Source organism: Fistularia commersonii, chromosome 11 (assembly GCF_037954325.1).
Source record: "Fistularia commersonii isolate RoL2024-O1a breed Wild chromosome 11, RoL_Fcom_v1.0, whole genome shotgun sequence".
In the NCBI taxonomy this organism is placed as follows: domain Eukaryota; kingdom Metazoa; phylum Chordata; class Actinopteri; order Syngnathiformes; family Fistulariidae; genus Fistularia; species Fistularia commersonii.
Window position 1 is genome coordinate 7,368,277 of NC_141294.1, and position 9,765 is coordinate 7,378,041.

The 9,765-nt window shown below is 41.9% G+C and overlaps 1 protein-coding gene across 2 annotated transcripts; it reads left to right on the plus strand.

Moving 5' to 3' along the window:
- Nucleotides 1-137: 137 nt before the first annotated feature.
- pop1 (POP1 homolog, ribonuclease P/MRP subunit) lies at nucleotides 138-9,643 on the plus strand. Of its 2 annotated transcripts, none has more exons than XM_086154783.1 (16): nucleotides 138-354; nucleotides 539-650; nucleotides 1,060-1,194; nucleotides 1,408-1,583; nucleotides 1,692-1,952; nucleotides 2,041-2,128; nucleotides 2,208-2,386; nucleotides 2,525-2,799; nucleotides 2,909-3,002; nucleotides 3,090-3,198; nucleotides 3,587-3,706; nucleotides 5,374-5,495; nucleotides 5,603-5,794; nucleotides 6,737-6,891; nucleotides 7,556-7,789; nucleotides 8,276-9,643. In XM_086154783.1, exons 2-16 carry the CDS (start codon nucleotides 542-544, stop codon nucleotides 8,946-8,948), a joined length of 2,922 nt encoding a protein of 973 aa, XP_086010909.1. In that variant the 5' UTR covers nucleotides 138-354; nucleotides 539-541; the 3' UTR covers nucleotides 8,949-9,643. The 2 variants fall into 2 exon arrangements, with proteins under 2 accessions (XP_086010909.1, XP_086010910.1); XM_086154784.1 differs by having other exon boundaries at nucleotides 1,060-1,183.
- The last annotated feature ends 122 nt before the right edge of the window (nucleotides 9,644-9,765 follow it).

A 9,765-nucleotide genomic window follows, 5' to 3' on the forward strand; every position in this document is an offset into this window, starting at 1 on the left:
TAAATGACGTTGTAGCTGCGCGACACTTTTCTTGAACGCGCTTCCTTCGTCTGGTAGACACGTGTGTTTTAATATAAGAGAAAGTTACGAAATTATAAATCTTTTTCTTTTTTTTTTTTTTTTTTTTTTTTCTTTTTTTTTAATTTTGGGTGTTTAACCAGACCGGGGGGACGAGTTGAAAAATAATTACGATAAAGTGAGAATAAACGCTGGGGGCGCTCTTGCGAGCTGCATTTAAAACCCTGTCCGAAGAAGAAAAGGGGACGCTCACATGTTTGCTAACTATTGATGAAAGTAGTTCATGTACATTCAGACTACAAATTCTGACACTCGGGAATACTGGGGACTGTTGAGGTAACTCGGTGTTGTGAGAGTCATTTAGTATGTGTTTAGTTTGATAAATTAACTAATTGTGTCTACCCAGGCTAACGTGGTTGGCCAGCTAGCAGCCAGTGATGTATTAGCATGTTGCGCTACTAGCTCTTGAGTGAGTAAGACTTGTCAGCACGCGTCTGATAGATGCCTCTTTTTTTTATAGAAAATGTCAGCTGCTAAAGTCAAGATGCGGGAGAAGAAGATGAGAAACCAGCCTGCGAATGTGCAGTTCCCATCTTCCATTCCTAATAAGGAGAGGAGCTCTCAAAGCGGAGGTGACTTACGGATCCATTATTAACGCTTCTGTAGCCTTTGCTACTGTGTCAAGTATGATTCATGTGATGCTGCATGCACCATTTACTGCTTCTTTGCATTTTATTTTCTCGCTTATTGAAGCAATATGCTTAATGTTTTCGCAGGTACCAGCAGTTAACTTTTAAATAAGACAGTTGATAAGACAAGCAATCATATACATCATCGTTCTCAGACATGCACTGACTCATGATCGACCGTTGTCAATTTTTGAAGCTACTTCAGTCACGGATGAGAAGAGTAATGTCAGCAAGAAAAATAGTTCCAGTCAAGATTTGACAAGCATACATATAATGGCATTTACCTTTTGGTCTTGAGTGAAGTGGATATAAGTACACAGGAGATACGTAGTCAAAATGATCCTTCTTTCAGGTGGATGCGGTGAGAGTCCAGGTGATCGCTCATTTGTACAGAGACAGAGGGGCTCTCAGCCCCAGGGTGGATGGGTACGTGGACACCAGAAAGATGGTGGAGGCTATGCCAGGGAGATGCCGCGGTACATCACTGGTAAATGCATGTCACTGTGCTACAGATACACACTGCTATTCAGAAAAGAATCAACTTGCTGTTTGCCTTTTTAGTCTACAGCTTTTCTGTCGTTCACTATATTTACCCTCCAAAGCAAACATTCAGTTGAATTCAACAGGGGCTGTTATAGGGCTTAGACAGATGCCTCTGCAGCAGGCTTCATCATTTTTCTCCTGCTTTCAACCACTTCAGGTGTAGACTTTGCTCGGGCCAGGGCTGCAGAGGTCAAAGCCATGCTGAATGCTGTCACCAAGACAACAGGGAGCTGTCATGTGTTTGGAGCGCTACCAAAGCACATGAGGAGGCGAGCCATGAGCCACAACACCAAGCGTCTCCCTTGCCGATTGCGCGAGATGGCCAACAGAATGGTTAAGTTCAGGCTGGAGAGATGACTGAGTATTCCTTGTGCGATGAACACATTCAACTGTCCTGACAGTTCAGTCACATTTATCTTTTCCTCTTTCTTCTCCCTCCAGCGGGAAAAGAGCCTCCAGGCTGGCTCTAAAAAGAAGAAGGAACAGGCAAAGAGAAAATGCCGCAAGGCGCGCCGCCGGCATGGAAATCTCCTGCTTGAGTTCAACCGGCGACAGAGAAAAAATGTTTGGCTAGAGACACACATTTGGCATGCTAAGCGCTTCCACATGGTGAAAAAGTGGGGCTACAGCCTCGGGGACAGACCTACGTACAAATGTTACAGGGCCTGCTATAGAGCCATAACCACCCATTGCCTTTTGCAGGTAAGGACTCATACACAAAGGATGTTGTGGAATTTTTACTTCATTTACTTCCTTTACTTATGACTAACGGTACCATCTCTCCATGCAGGATCTTTCTTACTACTGCTGTATTGAGCTACAAGGAGAGGAGGACAAGCTATTAAGTGCGCTCTCTCTGCTGACCAGCAAGGAGACAGGTGAGCGTGTTTTTCCAGCGCCCCCTCCCACCCCCCCATTGTCATGTCCGTTTTGTAATCTACTGTTGCAATGTTTCAGGTCCGACATTTGCCGCAGTCCTCTGTCTCTCAGGGCGAAAGCAAGGCAGTGTGGTGTTGTACAGAGCAGGAAAATACCCCTCGCAGCCCCTTGGGCCTGTTACCTTCCTCTGGAGACCCAAAAGTCAAGGCTCAACACATAGACAGCTTTGGATCTGGGCTCATCCCACTCTCAAACAGGTGTTGCTTGTCTTAAATAGCTAAATAGCAGTTTTTTGAATCCTGCAAAAAACTGTTGGTTTTGTTTGAGACTCACAATATATGTTTAAGATGATATTCATCAATCATGATGCCTTACCCCAGAACTACTTCTTTCAGGACCTTCTTCCAGAGTTACAACATGTGTGCCTGTGCACTGAACCTATAGTTCCTCAGGTTGTACCTGTGGCAACACATGTGGAGGTGGTTTCCACTATAGAAACAGAACCAAAGCCTGAAAAAAATCTGGAAATCAAGCAGACAGCTGGGATCAAGAGAAAGAAAAACTGGAAAGATGCCAGTGAACCTTCAGCAAAGAAGATCTTGGGTGATGGAACCAGATCACCAACCACCCCGATTACTTGGAAGTCAAGCTCAAGTGGAATCATTATAAAGTTTGTGATTTTAAAGTTTTGATTACCATAAACACACTTGAAAACTGACATGCAAATGATAAAACAAGTGTGGAAACTTATAAATGTTCAGCTGTTGGGTCTGTTACAGTGATCTCACGATGGAGATTATGCGGTATCGCCTAATTGGACCACAGTCCCATGTAGTGTTGACAGAAACTTTGGAGGCTGCAACAGATTGTGATGTGAGAAAATGTTCTTTCAATATAAGAAAGTAGAGAGCTGATACATATGTACATTCCTCACTGAAAATCTGTTTTTATTTGTTTAAGGAAATGAGCAAATCTCAGCCCTCCTACCTCTGGTGGCCTGAGGAATGCAAAGATGAGCAGAAGATGAATCTGCATAGACAACAGTCTGATGTTTTTCACACACTGAAAGGTCTATTTCTTCCTTGTTTCTTTGAAATGGAACTATATAAAATCAAGAATGTAAATTGTTTTACACATTTACGTTTCTCTAAAGTTCTTATTTATTTATTTATTTATTTATTTATTCTTTTTTTATTTAATTAGAGGGTCATTACCAGCACTTCCTTCAAAACTGACTGTCCTGTGGTCAGTTTAAGGGTATCTAGATAGAATTTCTGGTTGGTTTAGAATTTCTTTTTTTTTTTTTAGTTTTGCTGGCTTTTCGGGCACCTTTGCAAGACTAGTCATCTGTTTTTAGTGCTTCCAAGTGTCATTCACAATGTATTTTTGTCTCTTACTGCTTACCACTTCATTCTTTGTTTGACCTTGACTGAACCATGACTGTGTAATTCATTCAGGCATCTTTTCAACTGGAGAGCTCCCTTCAGGCACTGTACTTGGACTGACAGTCGATGACCCCAGGCTGACTTTACCAACAAAAAGAGTCAAAGCTTTGCCCTGTGTAAAGCTGGCTCAAGGTAAACTCTGACCTACAAGATAAGCGGTGGAAGAGGCACTCATGCGGAGTCCCGATGCTTCCAAAACGTGTAAAAACCTAGCCCGGCATGTAGCCTACCTCAGGTGGTTTCAGATTCAGTGGATGTGAACAACAGCTTTAGATCAGAACAGTGCGATTGACAATAATTGACTCCTCATACAAGCAATTAGAATAAATGACACAGCCATTACAACTAATCGGTAGGTAAAACCAATATAACCACGATCAGAATAAAGGAATGCACAACCCTGTGCTGAGACAACGTAAGTTGAAAAACAGCTTCCCGCAGCCAAATGTCAAGAGGCCAGCAATGACATGTTTGATTACAGTGAAGTCTTTATTTGTGTTCCAATCTTTGCTCACAATAAATAAACTTTTCAGGTTGTTCAATCCACTTTGGCTCTGGGAGCAAGCCTTCCAAAAAATGCCTCAGGCTCTGCTCAGTGCTGCGTCAGGGATTTTTGATACTCTGTATTGATTGGCCAATCCTCGTATCAAACCCACCCCTTTAGTAGGGCAATGTAGGCAGAAATCACACTGAATGGAATGGGGAGCAGGTGAGCCTGCAGATTACAATGAAGCTGAGTGACAAATTCATCAGTTAGACAGCAAAGTAAATATTCAGGTTGCTGCCAAAGCACTATGTAGATTTTTTTTTTTCTACATATCAGTAGCAGTTTAGTGTTTAATATATTTTCCCAATTTCACTGTCGAGCCCTGACCTTTTCATTTTTTTCTTCAGTCATAATGAGTCTGTTGTTTCTGATCCTGAGGCTGTTTCGCTGAGTGCACCTCTGGTTCTGTGCTCCGGGGGGGCCTCTGCCCAGCCATGCAGATGTTCCAGGTTCGAATCCTGGCAGGATCCTGTACTCCCGAAACACCCATCAGCGACAGACAACAGGATTTACTGAAAATATACTTTTTTAGGGGTTACATTCAAAACAGGCATTTAATCGAAATGAATCAATCATTTTCCAGCATTCCCCATTTCACAAATTTTAGCTCAGCACTGTCTTCTGTTTGAGCTGATTTTTACTGACTACCAGTTCGACGTCTCTGTTAAGTTCAAATGTTAGTGAAAGCAACAGCATTTACCTCCTGAGTTGCCTTTTTAACTGAGGCACTCCTATTGAGATCAAATTGTAAAACAAACAATAACAAAGTAAGACAATTTCCCATCAGGATTAGGTATGTGGAGGCTAGAGGTTTTACTATTGTAATAAAGGACCTCCTCGGGCTTTTTTCTTTTTTTTTGGTCCAAGTTTTTCTAGCTGATATACTTTGCCTTAGTGTTATCGGCTCCTCTGTTTTGGTCGCTTTCACAGAGAGAACCTGTAAATTTGAGAGATAAGAGTCCCACGAAGGTTGTTCATTTTGTTTTGTAGTTTAATTAGAAACAGGAGAGATAGGATCATAATCATCAGACTATGCTCACTACATTGGCATGGTCAACCAGATTTAAACCACTCTTACATGACTATTAGATACATACAATTTATATTAGCTTTTGTGACTTTTTTTTCCCCTTTTTTTTTAGAGAGGTCATACACCCCAAGTGTTAATTATAGATAAAAAAAAAATCACTGCAGTCTCATGGAGACCCAAGTGAAACTCTGGCTATACAGTAGTGTGTTGTGTATCTTGTAGAGGTGGATGAGGAGAAGAGAAGAGAGCTGATGTTGCGAGGGGTCCCAGAACACTGCTCTCAGAGTTCTTTGTGGGAGCAGGCTGTACGCGATAATGTCACTGATAACAAGCTTTCAGAGCAGGTACCTGTAAATCGCCTTTTCACATCATTCTCTCACTTTTTTTTAACTTGGCATCTCCATCTCTAACTGGACTGACGACCTTTTCCTTGCAATGAATTCCCTCACAGGAGTTGAATCGAATGAGGAGTGAGGTCCTTGTGCCCGGCTCCAGGCTGAGTCCTACGCCGCTGCAGGGCCGAATTCCCATCTTGCTGGTTCACCAGCCGGGCAAGCAAGTGGGTTATGAGATGAACTCATGGGGTGCCGGCTGGGACCTGCTGGTTCCTAAGGGCTGGGGCATGGCCTTCTGGATCCCTCTGGTAGGTGGAGGAGACCTGCTTTTTCTCTGTATGATGTGATGTATTAAGTCTACATTGATGTAGACTTAATATGATGTAGACATGATGTACTGTTCGGGTGGTTTTGAAACCGCTTCTTTTAAGAAACAAACTGCAATGACCATATATCAAAAAATGTATTGACCTGAACAACAGTTACGATTTTTTTGGATAGGTGAATTAATTACCTCAATAAGTCAATAACTTTGATTTTGGCTCTGTTTAGACTTGGTATGATTGTATGCCCCTAGTGATGTGATTCAGAGATTAGCTCTCAGGAAAGGTGTGCACACACACCGGAAAATTTAAGATCTACATATTTAAGTGACCTGGGCTTCATTAAGAGCTCCATCTCTGAATGCAGATGTAGCGTGGATGGCCCACTCTACTTATTTCATCTGTTAAAACAGAAGTCTCCATTGATATGTCTACAACAGGTTGTTGTTGGACATTGAAGAACTTCAGTAAGACATGTATTCAAACTTTAGAGGACTTTTGTTTGCAAGATAGCAAGCGATTTATCTTGTCAGATATGTGGTCCCCTTCGCTGTGGTTTTCAGTGCATCAGATCAAGGGCAAGTGAGGAGGGAAAATAGGATGATGATTACAAATATCTCTGACCCACATCAGAAGCAGTGATATTTATTATAGGGCTACATAAAACTACAAGCAGTATCAGCAGGAAGATACTGCTGACCCTCTGGTCTTCTTTTTAATCCCTGTGTTTATCTGTTGAAATATTTGCATTATTTTGTTGCCTTGTTCATGATTCTTGGCAGTTCCATTTTATTTGGATTTGCACTGTGAAAATGTTCAATGTACCTTGAAATTTAAGGGCTGGCTGGAATCCCTTAGGTTTGCGTTCTTTCATGAAACCTCAAAACCAATGTTCACTCCTCTCCATCCTATTGCTTCCTCTGCCAGGTGTACCGAGGAGTTCGCATTGGTGGGCTAAACATGAGTCTAAAGCACTCTCAGAATAAAGGCATCCCACATTTCCCCCATGATTATCCAGACTGCTCTGCTGGAGGTCGTTTCCAGGAGGAACAGGAGGCTGAGCTCCTCGCCAAATTCAAAAGGTGATTGCAATACCAACTCGAAAATGAACCTCAACTGGTGGGGCTATTATATTGACAGCAATTCCTTATTCTACAGACAGCTTCTGTCAATTGATGTCAGCTGCCGCTGAGACGTTTGTTCCTTGTACATCATTTCAGCATGTAGCCCATAAAGACTGATGGAAACCGAATCTGAAGAAACCACCTAGATAAAGAACTCCATCTTGTTCATGAAGTTGGGTTCAGAATAATATGTTTCTATTTGTCATAATAGTCAAATTACCCTTCAAATAGGAAAATTGTGTCAATCAATTTCCAGCATTCCCCATTTTACAAATTTTAGCTCAGCACTGTCTTCTTCTGTTTGAACTTTTTTTATTCTTTCCTGGTTTCAGTTATTGTAATACAGTAAAATTGCCAGTTAAAGATAATGACCACAGCCTTATATCGTAGATTGTAACTGCATTGGGTGTTTTGATAGAAGGAAGCAGTTCAAGGCTCTGGGCATTAATTCCCCTGATGCCCAGATCCCCTGCCACAGATGAGATGGATAACAAAAAAAAAATGCTACCTCTTCATCCCTACTTAGATGCCGCTTAGAAGTCAGGGTTTGTCACATAATTGTCTGGATAGCCCCCAGCATTTTGACAGGGATTTGACCTCTTAACCCCCAACCTCCCCTCAGGTATCCACCTGCCAAAAGGACCAATTACATTAAACATGGTTGTCTGGCGCCATTCTGTTGCCCTTGGCAACAGCTTGTAGAGGAATGGGAGCTCCTCTCCAGAGAGGGGGGAGAGGAGAGAAACGGAGACAGCCAGAATCAAAGTGGCGCAGTGGCTGACACAGTAATGAAAGAGATGACATCATATCAAGATGCCACTGTGAAAAAGTCCGTAAGCCACTTCACTGTTCTGAGGTAAATGTTTTTTTCTTCTGTTAATTTATTTTACATTTGGTTTTGTCATTCATATGATACTGTTTTCCCCTCCTGACATATTGGCCTAAAATATAATTTATATGTTGGTTACCCCAACAATGTTACTGACTTGGCTTTTATTAAGAACTTAAGTGCAACATTTGATAGGCCCAGTGAATTGTTTTCAAGTCTGCCTCCCTTTCTTCATAACATCCCAGATGATGGCACTCAAAAAAGCATTCAGTGGTAAATTGCTCCAGGGCATCAGAGATTAGAATAGTGAAGTCATTGTTAAATGCATTCTCAATCTATGAAACATGCTTGGCATGACCAACGTGGAGGAAGTCAACAGACTTGATAGTTAGCTTCTATTACATTTCAGATTTAGCTGCAGCGGGCACTTATTTGATGATTGGAAAAGCTCGATGCTCTCCGAATACTATTTTTAAATGGATATTGGATGTTTCTTTGCTTTTTTTTTTTTAGGAACACAAAGTCACTAAGGCTGCTCTCCAGCTGGTGTCGACCCACGACATCCAAAGGTCAAAGGCAGCGCCATGTTAGGGAGACCCCAGCATTTGACCACAGAGCTAAGGCGTCGTTTCTCGCAGCTGCTGGGATGAGCCTGGTTTGGGTGCGTCTGTCACTGCTTTCGAAGGGCAAACCGGAGCTTCACGCCATGGTGTGTGTGGCGACTACACAGGACCTAAAGCTCATGAACAAAGGGCCACGCAGCAGTGGCCCTCAGGAGCCGCTACACAAGGATCACTTTAAAAGCAGATTGAAGTCTCTTAAAGTCTCAAGGAAAGCTGCTTCTTCTAAGGGGAAAGATACGGACCTTCCCTCTGCTTCTGCTTCAGATATCACCGCACATGAAGAACCCAGCTCTTCCTCCCTGCAATCCTCTGATCTTGTTTTTGGACTGTGGCCGGATCCCCTGCCAAGTGTCACCTCTCACTGCTCCCGTGTGACACTCGGTTGGGTTACTCAGGGGGACTTCTCCCTCTCTGCAGGCTGCGGTGAAGCTCTGGGCTTCGTTAGTGTGGCGGGTCTCCTCAACACTCTTATTGGCCAGCCACCGGAACACAGAGGCATAGTGCTACTGCGTAATCCAACATCTCTACAGTATCGCTTTGCTAAACTCAACATAGAGGTGTGATCAAAATGCCTATTAGCTGAACTTCCAATTCCTTGATATAATAGCCTGAAGTTATTTATAATCATCTAGATGCTTCATTTATGCAGTGACCTGACATAAATGCTGTGCCTTGAGTAACTTCCCTCGTGGAAGTGCAATTGCGTATCTTCTAACATGCATGGACCATGACTGCAGGAATGTGCTAATGGTTAATAGAGTGATCACAGTTGTTCTATATTCACTTAGATATGTGACCTTATTATTCCTGTTGAAATTGACTCAGAATTGTCAACAGATTAGTTACTCTAACTGATGGTCATGCATGGTTTTATTATTATTTTTTTTTAATTTCTTTCAGAATCCGTTTACAAATAATTTGTTTTCCTGTATTTATCACCCTGAGTTGATGAAAACATTTTTGACCCTGGCATTCTGTTTTTTTAAAAAAAAAACAACCTCAAAATTAATGGTTTGGAATCTAAAGAAAATCAAAATTAATGCTTTTTAATCTTTAGATATTTCGCCTTTCACACTATGGCATTTCTGTTGGAAAATGTGACATTAGTTAGACCTTTTCTTTGAATATAAGCTGTGAAAAGAACCATATTGCATTGTAATTACTAACCTGCGTGGATAATCTTTTCATTTACACCCCAGTGCATTCACAGTGGAGCCTGCACAATGTGCCAAAATACATTAAACAACTGGTACTTAAACAGTTTCTTTTTTTAGTCACTCAAGCATGAATGCCAGATTCCTACATATCCCATAATGTGTAGGTGGCTGATAAAAGTTTTGTTGCTTAGCAGCACTAAAGTTTGGTAGTGGTACAGTATGT

Bases quoted from the DNA above. Each gene is read 5' to 3' on its own strand.
- pop1 (XM_086154783.1), top strand. From the start codon at position 542: ATGTCAGCTGCTAAAGTCAAGATGCGGGAGAAGAAGATGAGAAACCAG. The intron at 1,195-1,407 runs GTAAATGCATGT...CAACCACTTCAG, and splicing joins GATGCCGCGGTACATCACTG to GTGTAGACTTTGCTCGGGCC. The intron at 5,795-6,736 runs GTAGGTGGAGGA...TTCCTCTGCCAG, and splicing joins TGGCCTTCTGGATCCCTCTG to GTGTACCGAGGAGTTCGCAT.